General features: G+C 40.1%; 1 protein-coding gene across 5 annotated transcripts in view; it reads right to left on the bottom strand.

The window, feature by feature from the left end:
- Window positions 1-18103, bottom strand: part of ALG9 (ALG9 alpha-1,2-mannosyltransferase) — a 128921-nt gene extending 110818 nt beyond the window's left edge. Inside the window, exons 1-6 of one of the 5 annotated variants that reach the window (XR_005835083.1) lie at window positions 17408-18103; window positions 16452-16590; window positions 15112-15246; window positions 8045-8115; window positions 3633-3721; window positions 1643-1778 (exon numbers count right to left, since the gene is read on the bottom strand). Coding sequence is in view for 4 of the 5 variants with exons in the window: in XM_040631222.1 (XP_040487156.1) it covers window positions 1643-1778; window positions 3633-3721; window positions 8045-8115; window positions 15112-15246; window positions 16452-16590; window positions 17408-17538 (701 nt within the window). In the remaining variant the exon portion in view is untranslated. Of the gene's footprint in view, window positions 1-1642; window positions 1779-3632; window positions 3722-8044; window positions 8116-15111; window positions 15247-16451; window positions 16591-17403 lie in introns of all 5 variants that reach the window. The other 4 variants (XM_040631222.1, XM_040631223.1, XM_040631224.1 and 1 more) reach the window with 4 other exon arrangements.
- Between the last annotated feature and the right edge of the window lie 834 nt (window positions 18104-18937).

The following is an 18937-nucleotide window of genomic DNA, read 5'->3' as shown; positions in this document are numbered from 1 at the left end:
CAATAAGGTAATGGCTAAATTATGGTCAGAATGCTATGCAACCCACACAGAATAATTTAAGTCTACGAACGATAGAAGACATAGACAGTTACAGGATAATTCTATTTAAGAATTTATGGTATGTATGCACATACGTGTGTGTATTTACACACATAAGGACAAGTTCTGGAAAGATATATACAAAAGTATTAGTGACTATCTTTGAAGATTAGGCTAGGGAAAAGAGAATTAAGAATTCTTTTCACCTCATACAAACTGGAACTTTTTTTAATAAAAATAGATATACTACTACAGTTGACTTTTAAACAACACCGGTTTAAACTGTGTGGGTCCCCATATACGTGGGTTGTTTTTGTTTTTATAACTACACCACAGTTCTGTAACTATATCTTTTCTTTATTTTCACAGTAATATTTTCATCTCTCTAGCTTACTTTATTGTAAGAATACATAATACATACAATATACACGTTAATTGACTAAGTTATCGGTAAGGCTTCTGTCAACAATAGGCTATTATAAAGTTTCTGGGGAGCCGAAAGTGACATGCAGGTTTTCAACAGTGCGGGGGGTCAGCACCCCTAACCCCCAAGTTGTTCAAGGGTCAACTGTACTATAATAACCTTAACATCAAAGTACAGTATTTTTCTAAGTTACTAGCAGGGCAGGTAAGAAGTGAAGGCAGCACAGACTACAGCAGAAGTGGTGGGAACAAGAAACACGAGGAATGAGAAATACTATGGGCCTATGGGAACAACGCTGCTGAGGCAAGAACTTAAGACAGCAGGGAAAGTCCTTTTTCAGGCCTCGTGAGTGGGAAATGCACAGCACACAGTGGTGTGGTGTGGAAAACACATCAGCGGCAAAGTCGGGGAGGCCTGGGTCCAAAAGCAAACAATTTTTTTCTTTTAAGACTTTTTTATATTGAGAGCAAGCGAGCAGGGAGAAGGGCAAAGGGAAAGAGTATCTGGAGCAGACTCCATGCTGAGCACAGAGACCAATGTGGGGCTCAATCTCACAACCCTGAGATCACAACCTGAGCCGAAATCAATGTCAGTCACTTAACCGAGTGAGCCACCCAGGCACCCCAGCAAACACAACCTTAAAGGCAAGTTACCCTCTTGGACTCTATTTTCTCATTTATAAAGCACTAATGATTAGGGCACCTAGGTGGTTCAGTCCGTTAAGCAACTGATTCTTGATCTTGGCTCAGGTAGTGATCTCAAGGTCCTGGGATCAAGCCCAGCTCAGAGTCTGCTCGGCCCTCTCCCACTGCTCCTCCCCCGACTCGTGCATGTGCACGTGCTCTCTCTCTCAAATAAATATTTAAAAAAATAAAAAGTAAAAAAATAAAGCACTAATTATTGTATTTCTCCTGCAAAGCTGTTGTAAGGCTCAGGAATAAAAGTTTATAAGGGGTTTAGCAGCAGCTAACATACAGCAGAGGCTTAATAGTTAATATTCTTATTAGAATTAATCAACAATATGCACCAAGAGAAATATTCTTCCATTTCCCATAATCTCTATAAGTCCAATTCATTCCTGTAACTTTAGGTCGTAACCAGACAACATGGAGATAAGCTAACATAGAGATTTACTATGTGCCCAGGGATACAGGCAGATGAACTGTGTTAGTCCCTTACCCAAGAGCAGCACTGAATGGCCAGCCTAAGATAGCTCCGGCAGCTACTCCAAGCACAGCAACAGAAGTCTTGTCCATATACCAGCCAGTCATGGCTACCAACGTGGTGTACATACAGAAGCTGCTAGGAAGGAAGGCTGCAAGAATAAAGAAACGGGGAACAGAAAGAGGGAGAGGGACAAGAGTTTGAGGTTTATTAGGTGTTATTAAAAATTTACCCACATTGCACGATGTCAATAACCAGGAACACATTTTGAGGAACATACTAGAATTGTGCAGTAAAGGGATATGCCTCCAAAAAAAAAAAATTAAATTCAATGATTTTCCTTATTTTCTCACTCTTGTTTTTTTAGGTACCAACACATGCCTAGTTATACAATGCCAAGCACGCCATTCCTCTCCTGGCCTGACCCCAAATCCAAAACTTAGAGAATTCCAGGCTATATTTTCAGGCAGGGAATAGGCTTCAAGAAACTTAGAGCCATTGCTTACTATCTATTTCTGAAGCAGTTTATCTTGTGATAGTCTTCTGAGACTGTCCTGGCACTAACCTTTACCCCCCAGGAATTCTGGGGGGGCCTTCTCAAGGGCCAAATATTGGATGGCAACCCTACTTTACATCCTGCATCGACGGACATAGATAGTTCCCTAATTACTTCTGTCCAGCACTACTTTCTTGTAGTAAACAGTAGAGGACTGAGTACTTTCAGGGTCTCTGCAACAGTGACATTTAATCAGCATTTCTAAACAATTCTACACAAAAAATGCAGATCTGCCTCTCCAAGCTGTACAAGCCTGCTTCACCTAGCACTAGGGAAGAAACATCAGCACTAGGCAAGGACCACAAACAGGCCGTATGATCTCCCAAACTCAGTAAAGGGTTTAGAGGCTGTGTATCAAAGGACGCCTTGAACTTCTCTGTGCCTTCTCACTCTCAGCTGAGATGACAAAGCTAGTATCTCCCTCTCGTATGAATCAACTTTAGGAGTAGCAAAGTAACAACAACAACAAAAAAAAAAACCATGAGGTACAACCTTCACAGGTAAATGCTAACCCATATTGATACTGTCCGAAGTTGTCGGTTATGGCTGCCGATGTAGAGGACAAAAGGGACAGAGGAATTGGAGGTCTCTGCCGGCCTGGAGGGCAGAGCACAGTTTCCCTGAGAACAGTGACTCTCAAAGTTACTCAAGTAAAGAGACCTCAGGTCTCTGCACAACCACATAGGTTTTGATACAGCCAACGAAATTAAATATACATTTTTGTGCTGGATACTATTTTTGGGCATGTTTAGTGTTATACTAGATTCTGGTACACACAGAGATTAAAATTGAGATAATTATATCTAGTAGCGTAATTTTTCCAGAGAAGTGGGAACAGGCTACCTTTTGGCAACAGGCCACCATGGCTCAGAGAACAGAAATGTTCAATGGCAGCACAGCTTGCAAGCCACCGCTCTAAGGTTATATTCTAATTCTCTTTAAGTGTAGTTTAAAAAAAAAAAAAGCCCAACAGAGGATGCATGCCTTTATAAAATACATTGCAAATAATGGGCAGAAAGCAGAACCATGAAGAACAGGGGTTTTAGACACAAACAAGAGCAAGATAACAAAATTATTTTTCTTCCCCTAACAGCAAGGAAAGGCAGAGGGTACTGGTGTTTTTCAGCCTTATAGTGATTTTTAAAAAAATACAATAATGTAAAAGAAAGTGACATGAACAGAAAGCTCTGCCACTTATGAGTTCTTTGACTCCCAGTAAGTCATTTCACTTTTCTCAATTTCCACGTCCTCATCTGCAAAAATGGAAAATTTGTCTTATCCCTGACACAAAACTGCTGTAAGTGTTGACGAAGATCATGCAGGTAACAGTGCTCTGCAAAGTACTGCTATGCTATCCAAACATAACCTACGCCTAGACAAGTTCTCCCTTTCAATGCAGCTGTGAAAGATCAGTGCACCTGTTACACCCTCACCTGCCCTTTTACTCACCTGATGAGGAGCAAAACATGCCAGTGCTAAGAACCAAGAAGGCTAGCATCATTCGACTCACATGCAGCCCAAACTTCTTGCACACAGCCCTAGGAGAAAGGCAAAGACCTTCAGCACAGCAAATCTTAAGGACAAACATTTCAAATCAAAGCAAAAAATATGCCTGTATCCCAGAGAACACTGAAGATCTAAAGTCACACACAGAACTGCCCGGGCAGGCTTGTTAGCAATTTTGTGTGCAAGACAAACCCAAACATTCTTACTCTTTAAGCAGAAGAGCAGCTCTCTACCTAAGAAGAAATGTGTCTTTTCCATGCTAAGATCATGTGTACTCTCAACAGGACAACGGCATGATGTAGTGGAAAAGTAACAGGTCCCTGATTCAGATGGGCACAGGCTCAAACTTGGGCTCCACGACTTACTAGCAGTGGTACCCTGGTCTAGCGACAAACTCTCTGTCAGATTCCTCACCTGTCAAGTGAGGATAATGAGAATGTCTACTTTGTCAGACTTCTGTGAGGACAATGCATGGAAAAGTGCTCAGAAGAGTGCCTGGAACAGAGTTGCTCGATAAATGGTAGTTATCAGATAAAAAGATGAGGAGACACACGAAGCATTAATAAGCAGGTGTCTAAGTCCCTGTTTCTCAAACCCAAGCAGTTACACACTTCCTTCACTTCCTTCTTGGAGGTTTTTAACCCCGTAAACATTCTTAGGAATGATTACCGCTTCCAGTAGCCCACGTTTGTGCAGACATACCCCTGTGTTAACAGTCTGCTGGCTTGGGTTCCTTCATGCATCTCAGAGCTGCTTTCTGAAGTAATTTTGCTTCTTCCTAAGTAAATCCTCTGTTAAGTTCCTTTAGTGAGGATCTGTTAATGGCAAATTCCCCCTTTTTGTTGGTTTTTTTTTTTTTTTTTCCTGAAAAGCCTTACTAAGCTCTTGGTCCTAAAAAATGGCTTAGCTGAGTACACAATTTTAGGATGACAATCGTTTTCTCTGAGAACTTTGAATTTTTTTTTTTTTTAATCTTCTGGCTTTTGAGACAGCTTCTGTCAATCTAACATTCCTTTGTAGGTATTCTCTTAGTTCTCTCAACTTTTAAGATCTTCTTTCCCCTTGGTGTTCTACATGGTTTCACTAATTTCTTATCCAACTCAGGATATGTTAGGCTCCCCGAATCTAATACTTTTTTTTTCATCAATTGTGGAAATTCTTAGCTATTACTTCCCTAAATACTGCCTCTCCCCATTCTATCATCTCCTAGAATCTGATTGAATCTGTCAATACATGTTTAACATCTTCGTATTTCCCTTACATTTCCCTGTCACTCTGTACTTCATTCTGAGTTCTTCTTATCGATCTTCTAGTTCACATATTAGTGTCTAGCCATTCAAATTAACCACTGCATTTTAAGTATCAATTATGCAACTTTCATTTCTAGAAGTTCTGTTTGGTTCTTTCTCAGATCTGCTGGGTTATCTTCATAGTCTCATTCCTTTTTTTATCTTATTGTATCGTGGTAAGAACAGGGGGTCTTACCCTCTTAACAGATTTTTAAGCATACAACACAGTACTGTTAACTACCCACACACATGTGCAGTAGCTCTCTAAAACTTACTCATCTAGCACAACTGAAATTTTAGACCCATTGATTACCAACTTCCCATTTCCCCCTCTGCCCAGCCCCTGGCAACCACCAACCTATGCTTTGCTTCCATGAGATGGACTATTTTAGAATCCCGTAAGTGGAATCATGCAGTGTTTATCCACCTGTAACTGGTTAGCTCTCTTAGCACAACATCCTCAAGGCTCATGCATGTTGTCACACTGCAGGATTTCCTTCAAGACTGAATACCCCATTCTATGTATATACCACGTTTTCCCCCATTTATTGGTCAATAGACACAAGTTGTTTCCAATCTTGGCTATTGTGAATAATGCTACAAAGAACATGGAAGTGCAGATACCTCTTCCAGATCCTGTTTCAATTCTTTTAGATAAGTACCCAGAAGTTGGATTGCTGGATCATATGGTAGTTCTATTTTCAGTTTTTTGAGGAACCTCCATATAGTTTTGCACAGTGGCTATGCCATCTTGCATTCCCACCAACAGGGCACACAGGTTCCAATCCAAGTCCTTGCAACACCTATTCATGTTTTTTTCTGGGGTTTGATAGGAGCCATTCTAACAAGTATGAAGTTATAGCTCACTGTGGTTTTGACTGGTATTTCTCTGATAATTAGTGACACTATCTTTTCATATACCTACTAAGTGCATATCTTTAAAAAAATGTCTATTGATGTTCTTAGTCCATTTTTAATCAGATTAATAGAGGGTTTTTGCTATTGAGTTGTAGGAGTTCCTTATAGATTTTGCAACTGAACCTGTTTTCAGCTTATGGTTTGCAAATATTTCCCCCCATTCTCTAACCTCCTTTTCACTCTATGGATTATTTAGACTCTTGTTTCTTATTCATGTTTTCAATTCCTTACTTCTTTAGAAATATCAAATATATTTATTTTATGTTATTTTAGTAATTCCTAATAAATGACGTTTTGCAGGTCAGCTTTCTGTTATTTCTACTTGTTCTCTTCCGTGCTTTGTGATTTTTATTATCTCTTGTTCACTAGAACTTATTAATTCTTTGACACCTGGGTTAAAGATGCGTTTCTCTGAAGAAACCCTCCGTTTGTTTTTGCCAGATGCCTAGGAGTACTACCAACCCAGAACAATTTGAAATAAATTCTCAACTTGGGATTTGGGGGGGATCATGTAAAGTGATGTGAATTCAGTCCTGAACCAATATGAAGACCAACGTAGAGGCGCCTGGGTGGTTCAGTCGTTAAGTCTCTGCCTTCGGCTCAGGTCCTGATCTCAGGGTCCTGGGATCGAGCCCCCGCATCTCCCTCTCCCACTCCCCCTGCTTGTGTTTCCCTCTCGCTGTCTGTCAAATCAAAAATAAAATCTAAAAAAACAAAAAAACAAAACAAAAACAAACAAACAAAAAACCAATGTATGGTTACAATCCTCAAAGATAGCACTGGCTTGCTTTCTTCTCTTCTGCACCACCCAGAGTCAAGACTAAAGAATTTTTGTATCTGACATTTTTAGCTGTTTTCCAGTGGGGACATTAATAATGATTATTAAGTCTAAATACCTTTTAAACCATTATTAAAATGTTAGGTTGCATGTAAAAAAAATGGCTATTTTTACTACTCCAACACTTAAAAGCTTAATACTTCCACTAATATTCAATCAACCAATAGGTACTTGGTGAAAGACAATGTACTGGGTGCAAGTAAGAGCAGTGAGTCCCACAGTGGGAATGCTTTCCTATCATCTAAGCTCAAGGGGAAGAGGTAAATCAGGATTCTGTATCTCGCAACCAAAAATAAGGCTCTACTAAATCCTACCAAATAAAACACCAGTTACCCATGTATTAACCTAGCTTTATATGAAGATATGGAACTTACGAACCTTAGGAAGGAAAGTGATAATTAGAAGTATTCCCCTCCAATGGTTTGTTTCAAAACAAGAATTCCCACTTCTCTCCTCAAAAAATTAAAAATAGAATTACCATATGATCCAGCAATCCCACTTCAGGGTATACGTCTGAAGGACGTGAAATCACTATCTCAAAGGGATATCTGTACCCCCATTTTTACTGCAGTACTATTCACAACAGCCAAGACACAGAAACAACCAAAATGTCCATCTATTAATGAATGGATAAAGAAAATGTGGTATACATGTACAACAGAATATTTTCAGTCAAATTTAAAAAGGAAATCCTACCACTTGAAACATGTGGATGGACCTCGAGGACATTATGCTAAGTGAAATGTCAGACAGTGAAAGACAAGTACTGTATGATCTCACATGTGGAATCTAAAAAAAAAAAAAAAAAAAAAAAAAGGCCAACCTTGTGGAAACAGAATGGAATGATGGTTGCCAGGGCCTGGGGAAGCAGGGGGTAGGGAAGAGATAGATTAGGAGACAGTGGCCAAAGTGTACAAACTTCCAGTTAGAAGATGAGTAAGTCCTGGGGGATCCAGTATACAGCTTGGTGACTATAGTTAACGATACATTATTAACATACTTGAAAGTTGCTAACAGCAAATCTTACATGTTCTTATCACAAAGTATGAAGCGATGGATGTGTTAACTAACCTTACTGTGGTATTTCACGACTTATACATTTATCAAATAATGTTGTACATCTTAGATTGACAAAATGTTATATTTCAATTATATGTCAATAAAACGAGAAGATATAGTATTCTTCAAATATTGTATTAGGAGCTACGAGGAAGTTTTTTCTATTATAACTGCTTATGATCAGAAAAAAAATCTTATGCTAGATTGGGCTTCCATCATAGCACTTTTAGAAACAAAGCTCTTATACTCACTTGTAAAAGTAAAGTTCACAGATACAGCTCACAAAAGCCAGGAGACATCGTAAAAAGTAGAAGACAAGAATCTAAAAGAAACCCAGGACAAGAAAACAGAAGTCACAGAAACAAGAAAACTCTTCAAGATGAAACCACCTTCATTTGTCATTAGTAACCCTGTGAATTGGCATAATCCTTTGAAAAGCAGCATGTACCATATATGTATTCCTACCCCTAGACCCAGTACACCTATTTCTAGGAGTCCAGCTCACAGAAGTAACATGAACTAAGCAGGGAAGGTTAGTTCTAGTCATGAAAATGATAAGTGCAGCACTATTACATTAGAAAAACTGCTTAAAAAAAAAAAACTACACGACATCTGATGATGGGGAAATGTTTCAATTATGCACATATATTTCATTGGCTGTTACACAGATCTTGAAATTCAGTTACAGCAACAGTGGAAAAATTCATATAATATGAAACTCATACATTCAACAAACATTACCATAATATATTGATAATTACAGATAATTATTCAATACCAGGTAAAAATACACAATACACTATTATTTACCCATCAGAATTACAGCTTTGGAAGTCAGAAGCATATGAAATGACTGAAATGAAGTGTAGTAAAATGGTAAAGGTGGCTGTATCAGGCTGCTGGGACTTAGGTGTATACTTTCCCTCCTATCTTCCAAACACCTGTAATGTGGTTTTATTAATCTCATAAGAACATCAATTTAAAAAATAAACATAATAGGGTTTATACTTAATACCTTTCATACTACAGTGCACTGGTATATTTAAGAGCATTGAATACTTCAGAATGTAAGCATTACTTAAATATATATCATTAGTATTACCGCGTGTAACTTAGAAATACTTCCCATTTTCAGCACTATAACCAAAAAATTCCTAACAGAGTTCAATAAAGGAATCCAATACATGCCAGATTCATTAATAGAAACATACGGAAAACCTAGTATACACTAAAGCACTATTCTAGATGCTGCTAGGAATTCAGATAATTTTAGTACAAAGTATTTACACATGTAAGGACCCTTCATCTAATTGGGGAAAGTAGAAAACATTTAGGAAATTAAAAATTAGGGGCACCTGGCTGGCTTAGTCAGAAGAACACGTGTCTCTTGATCTTGGGGTTGTAAGTTCAAGCCCCACGTCAGGTGGGGCTTAAAATCTTAAAATCTTAAAAATAAAATTAAAAATTAACTTGAGTTAATGTAAAAATTGTATTTGGAAGCCGGACAACAATGCCCCCACAGCAATTAACATCCAACATAGAACTAGAAATCCTGGTCAGTGCAAAATTACACAAGAAAAAAAATGAGGTATAAGGAATGGAAGAAACTAAACTACCTACACAGATGGGAGACAATCCAAGAGATACACCTGATAAGCCAGTGACACTAATGAGGAAATTCAGCAAGATTTAGATTAAGATTAAAAAATAAAATCAGGGGCACCTGGGTGGCACAGTTGTTAGGCGTCTGCCTAAGGCTCAGGGCATGGTCCTGGCATTATGGGATCAAGCCCCACATCAGGCTCCTCCGCTATGAGCCTGCTTCTTCCTCTCCCACTCCCCCTGCTTGTGTTCCCTCTCTCGCTAGCTGTCTCTACTCTGTCAAATAAATAAATAAAATCTTTAAAAAAAAAAAAAGTTTAAAAAAAATAAATAAAAATCAGTTGTATTCCTCTTTATCAGCAATGACCACCCAAAAAAAAAAAAAAAAAAAAGCAAAACAAGATTCCTTTCATAACAGCAGCAGAAAGTATGAAGAATGTAGGCATTAAACTACTCAAGACTTGGTAAGACTGAAATGGGTACATTTAAAAATTTTATTAGAGGATACACAAAACCTGACTAAATGGATAACTATATCATCAAGGATGGAATGACAAACCTATAAAAATACTGATTCTCCTATTTAGTTCAATGCAACTCCAATCAAAACCCAACAGAATTTGGGGGAGGGGCAAACTGTGATAGGATTTTTAAATACAAATTTGAAAATGGACAAGGAGAGAAATTTATCAACCAGATATTAAACACACACACACACACACACACTACAAAGCCCATAATAAAAATATATATATATATACATATACATATATATATATATATATATATATATATGGTACTAACAATTTGACCAATGACCTAGAATAAGGAGGCCAGAAACAGACCCATACATGTGGGAATAAGGTATATGATAGATACGGTATTACAAGTCAGAAAAGAAGGGATGGGTTAGTTAGCAGATGGTACTGAAAAATCCAGTTCACTGCATCAAAAAAAAAAAATAAAGCTGGATCTTCCTACAATTTATAAAAAATATTCAAACTGGAGTGACTGGCTGGCTCAGTGGAGCATGTGACTCTTGATTTTGGGGTTGTGAGTTCGAGCCCCATGCTGGGTGTAGAGACTACTTAAAAATCTTTTTAAAAAATATTCAAATGTATTAAAGCCCTATATGTGACAGGTAAAATTACAAGCTAAGAAAATACCTAAGAACATCTTTGTGAACTGTGATGAAGGATTTCTTTCAGAAAGACCCAAAACCCACCAATCATTCAGTGAAAAACTAATGGACTTGACTGAATCAAAATTAAAGATTTCTGTCCAACACAAGGTCCAAGAACAAAATAGAGTGGTGACAGCCTAAAAGATTTCCAGTATCTAAAACCTATAAGGGGTTACTCTTAAGAACTTCCACAAATCAGAAGAGAAAACCAGAAAACCCAACTGAAAAACAGCCAAAGGATGTGAATAGGTAATTCACAGAAAAGGAAATCTGAATGACAAATGAAATGTTACACCTCACAAGTAATCAAAGAAATGCAATTAAGAAACATTTCACATACATGAGAAGGGCAAAAATTAGCAAGTCAGAAATATCAAGTATATTTTTATATATATAGATATATATAGGTATGTAGATATATTTATATATATATGTATATAACTATATATATGGGATCCCACTGCTGAGTATAAAGTTCAGAGAAACAGACACCCAGATCCACAGGAAAACAAAACAAAGGTATTCTTGCCTAGGGTGGCAAGAAGTTGGAAAGGTAACCATCACTAGGGGGTGCCAATTATTACCAGATGATCTTTCAGCAACAATCCACCCTCTCTACTGTGCATGATGATGCTGGGGCTAGGACTCTATAAACTCTAATTCCTCTTTGTCAAGTGGCCCCCTATTGGCTTCCATTGGCAGAACCTAACAGGAAGGAGATTATAAGGAAGAACAATGGAAATCTTCGTTCCTGTTCTGCTTCCTGCTCATGTCATTGATGTAAGAGGAAGAGTGATAGAAGACGAAGGATTCTGTTGAACATGTCAAACTGGAAGTGACAGTGGATACCCAAGAGGACACGAAAGCCTTAAACATTGCTTATTGTTATTTCTCCACTAAGACCTCTCCTATATACCTTTCCTCTGCTAAGTTCAAAAAAACCAGAAATGAACTACTAGGTAGGGAAGGGAAGGGCAGAATTCTATCACTTTCTAAGGTGCTACCTTTCTGATCAGTCTAAAATGCAAATGCAATCATGTCTCTCCTCTGTCTAAAACCTCTGGATGGCTTCAGAACACCCTCAGCGGGGGTGGGGGAGAGAATAAAAGTCTAACTGCTTGGGGCGCCTGGGTGGCTCAGCTGTTAAGCGTCTGCCTTCAGCTCAGGTCATGATCCCAGGGTCCTGGGATTGAGCCCTGCATCAGGCTCCCTGCTTGGCGGGAAGCCTGCTTCTTCCTCTCCCACTCCCCCTGCTTGTGTTCCCCCTCTCACTGGCTGTCTCTCTGTCAAATAAATAAAATCTTAAAAAAAAAAAAATGTCTAACTGCTTACTAGAGCCTACCAGGTGTTGTATAAGTCTGGCTTCCACCTACCTTTCAGTATCACGAAACCCACTCCACTGCACACTGTCTCTTCCAAGCATCAAGCCTATTTATACAAGAAGGCCCTGCTGGTCCTCTTCCCAGCCTTATGGTTTTCTTCCCTCATCCCCATTCTTCCTTTACCTAGATGATTCCTACTCACCTTCTAGTTCCCTCATCAGGGACTTCTGCTTCATGGAAGATGGATTAGCCATACTTTCCCTTTGCCTCCTGCTATGTAAAGCCAAAAATTCTGGACATTATTATAGGTAAAGTAAACCTATGATAACTCAAGGTAGAGAGGAAGTAGCAGACTGCCTAGGCATTTTAAGACCAGAGGAAAAACATAATGGTAAGTTCCCTGGGTTCTCTTTCACCTTCTATATTCCAGACTTAAGAAGTTAGCAGCTAGAGGGGCGCCTGGGTGGCACAGCGGTTAAGCGTCTGCCTTCGGCTCAGGGCGTGATCCTGGCGTTATGGGATCGAGCCCCACGTCAGGCTCCTCCGCTGTGAGCCTGCTTCTTCCTCTCCCACTCCCCCTGCTTGTGTTCCCTCTCTCGCTGGCTGTCTCTATCTCTTTCAAATAAATAAATAAAATCTTAAAAAAAAAAAAAAAAAAAAAGAAGTCAGCAGCTAGAAATGCCAGTAACCACAAACACCAACCAAAGCCTGGTTGATCTCGCCAAAAGGCCAAGAAAGAGGTAGCCTAACAAGACAGAAAACCTTTAGACAATAACCACTCGACTCCAGCAAAGCACTCAGTGGGGTGGGGGGAATCTAGCCCAACTCCCACCCATGCCATCAAGGCCCAGTAGGAAGCCAGGACTTCCATCCTCACTGGTGGTAACAAGCTCCCGCTCTGGTCACACTGTCAGTGGAGACCACTTGGGTAAGTCTGGACTTCACATCCTCACTCCACCCTAGCAGTAATGAAGTACCCCTATCCTGCCCACAAGAGTGAAGGCCTGGTGAGGAACCTCAACTTCTACCCCCACCTGGCACTAACAAAGGTGGAGAAGACCGTTTCTCCTGCTAGAGTGGTATCAAGAGCAGCCAGACAAAACAGAAGGCTTCAATAAGACCCAGAGATGCAGAGGAAGCATGTTGGGCCCATGAATAAGATCCAGAGTCTCATAATCCCCCAAATGTCCATATTTTAGCTGAAAATTACTTGGAAAATCTCAAACTGAATAAAAATAATCAACAGATACCAACAAAATGAGAAGTTAGAATTATCTGACGAACTTTTAAAGGAGCCGTTGTAAAAGTGCTTCAATGAGCAATCAAGAACACACTGGAAACGTGAAAAAAAAAAAAGTTGCAGTAAAATAGAATATATAAAGAAAAACCAAATGGAAATTTTAAAACTGAAAAAACACAATCAAAATAAAAGCTAAACAAAGAGGCCCAACAGCAGAATGGAGGGGACAGAGAAAACAATCAGTGACATGGAAGATTAGAAATTGCTCAATCAACACAGAAAAAAAAGTAGGGGAAAAAAATGATTAGGGCCTTAGAGACCTGTGAGACTATAATTAAACATCTAACATTGGTATCATTGGAATCTCAAGAGAGGAGAAATAGGGCAGGGCTATCTAAGTATAAGAAAAATAACAGCTAAAATCTTACCAAATTTGGCAAGACATAAGCCTAGAGATTCAAGAAGGTTAGTAAATTCCAAACAGGAAAAACCCAAAGATATCCATGCCAAGACCTATCACAGTCAAATTTCTGAAAGGTCATCAGCTTAAGTCTCCATTAACTCTTAACTATCCTTCAGCACTCTGTTTAAATCAGGCTCTCCTAATATGCTATCCCATTGCACATTGTACTTTTCCTCCGTTAGACCCGCTGCATTTATAATTACATGTTCAATATTCACCTTCCCCACTAACCTATAAATTCCATGAGGGCAGGGATTTGGCCATTGTTACATCCACAGCACTTAAAGTGCCTACCAGACAAAATCTGGTCTATTATTAGTATCCAAAGTATATAAAGACTTCTACAACTCAACATAAAGGAAAAAACAAATAATCCAATTTAAAAAATGGGCAAGGTCAGGGCACCTGGGTGGCTCAGCTGGTTAAACAGTCAACTCTTGATTTCAGCTCAGGTTATGATCTCAGGGTCCTGGGATCAAGCCCTGCGTCAGGCTCCCAGCTCAGCAGGGAATCTGCTTCGGTATTCTCCCCCTCCCCTTTGCCGCCACACCCCCACCCAGTGCACACTTTCTAAAATAAATCTTTAAAAAACAAATGGACAGAAGACATGAATAGACATTTCTCCAGACATACATATAGCCAACGGACACATGAAAAGATGCTCAGCATCACTCTTCACAAATCAAAACCACAATGAGATTTCACCTCACATCTGTCAGAATGGTCAAAATCACAAGAAACAAGTGTTGGTCAGGATGCAGAGTAAAAGGAACTCGTGTGTACTTGGTAGGATGCAAGCTGGTGCAGCCACTGTGGAAAACAGTACGGAGGTTCCTCAAAAAATTAAAAATAGAACTACCATAGGATCCAGTAATTGCACTACTGGGTATTCACCCAAAGAAAATGAAAACACTAAACTGAAAGGATATATGCACCTCTGTGTTTACTGCAACATTACTTACAATAGCTAAATTATGGAAGCAGCCCAAGGGTCCACCAATAGATGAATAAAGAGGCAGTATATAACATAAAATGGAATATTATTTGGCCATAAAAAAGAATGAAATCTTGCTATATGCAAACATGTAAATACCATATGATTTCACTCATCTATGGAATTTAAGAAACAAAAGAAAAAAAAAACACCAAAAAAACAGACTCAACTACGGAAAACAAACTGATGGGTACCAAAGGGAAGGGGATGCAGGGAGGAATGACATAGGTGATGGGAATTAAAAATACACTTACCTTGATGAACACCTAATAATATACAGCAGTGCTGAATCACTATATTGTACACCTGAAACTAATAACAATGTTAACTATCCTGGAATTAAAAATTTAAAGTTGCTCCATTAATGTTTGTGGAATGAATAAATGATTACTCTTCAAAAAAAAAAAAAAAAGTCCTCTCCTACCTACCAATCTATTTTATCCTTTTCTGAAAACTGTTCCAGAGACTCATCTCTTCATCAGGTGTAATTACTCCCAGGCTGGCCTGCCCTTACCTTATTAGTTTGTAGAATTCTTGCATGAAATGCAGCTGGCCAGGCATGAAGCAACAGGTAAGCATAGGAGCGAATTGCATAAACTGGGGAATATTCCCAAGTCTGAAACCCCTTCCCATAGATGAGGTAGTGTGTCTGAAAGTACAGAACAGATTTAGGATTAAATTGGCCAAAAATCCTTGCTAAGAGCATACAGGTGAAGTTTCCAAGCAAAAATATTAAGACAAAGGTACACAGAAATGCTGACATTCTCAACAAGATTTGAAACTAATAGATAAGAATCAAAATGACCCAATACTGAAAAATATTAGGACATTATAATTTCTACAAGATTATTGTTTGGTCAATGTAGGAAGTTTTAATTTTACTTTTTTTTTTTTTTTTTAAATATTCGTTAGCCAAGGGGCACCTGGGTGGCTCAGGCGGTTAAACATCTACCTTGGGGGCGCCTGGGTGGCACAGCGGTTAAAGCTTCTGCCTTCGGCTCAGGGCACGATCCCGGCGTTATGGGATCGAGCCCCACATCAGGCTCCTCCGCTGGGAGCCTGCTTCTTCCTCTCCCACTCCCCCTGCTTGTGTTCCCTCTCTCGCTGGCTGTCTCTATCTCTGTCGAATAAATAAATAAAATCTTAAAAAAAAAAAAAATCTACCTTTGGCTGGGTCAAAATCTCCTGGTCCTGGGATAGAGTCCCTCAGCAGGGAGTCTGCACGTGCGCCCCCCCCACCACTCATTCGCTCTCTCAAATAAATAAAATACTCATTAGCCAAAACAGAGAAACTCTAAACCTTGTATTTGCCTTAAACTACCTACACTAAGCATTTTTTTAATGCAAAATGGGATCAGAAAATCTCACCTCTGAATTTTCTGTCATAGGGAGTCAGACTTATATACGTATAAATCACAAAACAGCCGTATAAGCATACTATTTAATAACTTTATTTTAGCAAACATCAGAAAAAATAACCAAAAGGGTTGAAAGAAATTTGTCACCTCTAGGGAGTAGGATTTGGCTATGAGAAGTGGAACAGAGAGCTACTGTTTTTTTTCCCTTTAAGTTTTGTAGTAGCTGTTAACTGTAAATATTATCTCAAAGTATTATTTTGATTTAAAATAAATTTTTAAGAAAAATTTACAAATTACATCTTTTTGTAAAAAGCCCCATTTTCCTATGGCCTTCAAGGGCAGGTAAACCATCAGCTTAGAATAGAAAAGGGAAAATAAAGTTGTTTTATTACCAGTCACACTTGTATATTATTTGTATCCTAATTGGCAACAAGATCCCAAGCAGTGAAATCAAGGGGGGGGGGGGGAGGAAGGAAGGAAGAAAGAAATCACCTACTGGTTCCCAGTAGTTGAATGTTTCATCACAGTCAGAGATGTTGCTCAGGAGAGCAGCACATAACCTGGCTGAGAGCAGACACTTGAAAGCAGTAGATCCTTCAGGTGCCCAGACTTGTCCTGCTTTGTTCCCAGATAACCTGCTCAGAAGCAAAGAGAGGATGTGTCAGGAAGACCTAACTAGAAGGGCTGAAACTAGACAGAAACGACAAGAATAGCAAGAACATCAAAGCACACTTAAGTAATTCACCTAAAAAGTTTGTTCTAAGTAGAATACAGACGGGACAAGACCTTCATTAATCTTATTTTTTCCACTTCCTGCTTTTAACGCGTAAGGTCATTCATACACTTTAATTCATTGCCTCGATGACACTCCTTGGAGGCCACAAAGCTCTCGTTCTCCTTTTCTTTCTTCTAACAAGGTCATTACTTTCCACATCTTTATTCATTTCCTCACTTGTTCAAATGCACAGAGGCCTAACTTGTGCAAAGTACATAACCTCCTCCAATTCCATATGTTGACCGCTCCTTTAACGCGGTTCTAACCCGCAGTGCCCCTGGCTTGGGGAGAGAGGCGGTTGCAGGTGCCGGAGGTTGTGGGGCCCACACTGAAGAGTAAGGGGTTAGGACTTTGTGGTCAATGAAGGAAACTGAGGGAGACAGGCGGAAAAGGTCTGCTCTTTGCTGTTGCCAGCGTCTCCCACGGAGGCTCAGCCACCTCAAACACCACGACACCAGCCCGCTCTGGGCCTGGGCCAGCAGCCTCGGAGCCTCCCTCCAGACCCGGGATGGGGGGCCCAGGGTGGGGCGAACACCGGACGTGACCCGTCCAGGAAGAGCAGAAGGACCAGCGGAAGAGGCAGCCAGGCTGGATCCTCGCCGCCCGGGGAGACCCTCCGGGACCACCCCGAGCCGAGCCGCCCGGCCGCCACGCCCCCGCCGCGCCCGCACACCTACTCGGTCCGGGGCTCCGCGCCGCTCGCCTCACGGCTGCACAGCAGCTCCCGCAGCTTGTCCGCGGCCGAGACCGTATCCCCGCCGCTGCCCCCGCTCCCCTTCAGGCGCTGACGAGCCCCTCGGCTCGCCATGGCACGCGTGGAAAAAAAGGTACAATTCGGCACCCTACGAAGGCGGCAAGCGCGGAGACATAGCTTTGGCTGGCAACGGTGTCCGCCGAGGGACAAAAGACCTTGACATGCGCAGAAAAGACTAAATTATAGAGTTATTGAGCCAATTGGGGCAATCCCCAAGTAGGAAAGCAAAAAAAATGAGACCTGAGACTTGACTTTCGCTACCGTAGCTATCCTTTCCACATATTTGTAACTCTGGGCAGTCTATCCTCCGTCCTACTCTCTTCCTCCACTCTTCAAAAACGAAAAGTGGCTAAACAACTCTACGGAGAAGGCAGAGGTATTTATCCAGTTAAAGATAACAGCACAGCTGAAGATGAAAAGGGGAGGTCCTTAAAAGGTCACTGACACCTTGCCCTCCCTTGTTTTTCGGGGAGAGTGATAGAGACAGACTGTAGCTAATTAACTGCTTCAGAAAGACAAAGCTGTAATGGCAGAATATAGAATAAGAAAAATGAAAGCCTGAAGAAATTCTGTGCAATAAATCAACCAGACACCTGGCACTGCCATGGCTACCTCAGCAATTCGGTAAGCATTTTACATACTTTATCCTTTTTAAATGTGAGACAACCACCTTGTTCTTATCAATAAGTAAACTGAGGCCCAAGGTTGCATAGCTAGGAAATGGTGGAGCCCTACTCCAACTCAGGTCTGTCTTATTACAAAGCCCGTGCTTTTCCCACGAGATTAGGAGGAAGCTCCTGATGTCATACAGGTGATAGCACACCTCTGACTCTCAGGGATTATTCATCTGTTCCTGATACCCCACCCACTCCCCCAATCACAGAGTTCTAGCCCATCCTGTGGAGCTCCATAGCAGTAGCTGAAATGTTTGTATAGGGAGTGCTGAAACGGGCCTTACAAGAAGTGTTAAAGAGACTTCTGTAAGTGTTGGGGTGGGAGGGGCATAAGTAGAAGACAATTATGGGAAAAAAAATTTCATGACTAAAAGCAAACATAAAGGTAGTAATCACTTCTAAAACTAGGATGAAGTTTAAAACACAAAAGTAGTATAATCAATTATATCTAAAAAATTAGTTAAAGGGACTCACAAAATAAAAAGATGTAAAATAGGACAACACATACATAAAACATGGAGGGGGGAGTAAAAATGAACTTCTTTTAGAAAGTGTTCAAACTTAAATGACCATCAACTTAATATACACTGCTATATACTTTAGAATGTTATATAGAGGGACTGCTGAACTTGACAGGCTCTCAGATTATCTCATACTAAAAATTCACAAATATGAAAATGGAGATTGATCATATTGCTCAGTTCCTATAGGCAATTATTAGCTACCAAGTTCAGACATCCCAGCCTAGCCATACCTCCTACAGATATTCCTTTTTCATT

This window comes from Ursus maritimus, unplaced genomic scaffold (genome assembly GCF_017311325.1).
Source record: "Ursus maritimus isolate PB19 unplaced genomic scaffold, ASM1731132v1 scaffold_16, whole genome shotgun sequence".
Lineage (NCBI taxonomy): Eukaryota > Metazoa > Chordata > Mammalia > Carnivora > Ursidae > Ursus > Ursus maritimus.
Note: the sequence above shows the minus strand (reverse complement) of the source record. Positions and strands in the feature narration are given on the sequence as shown.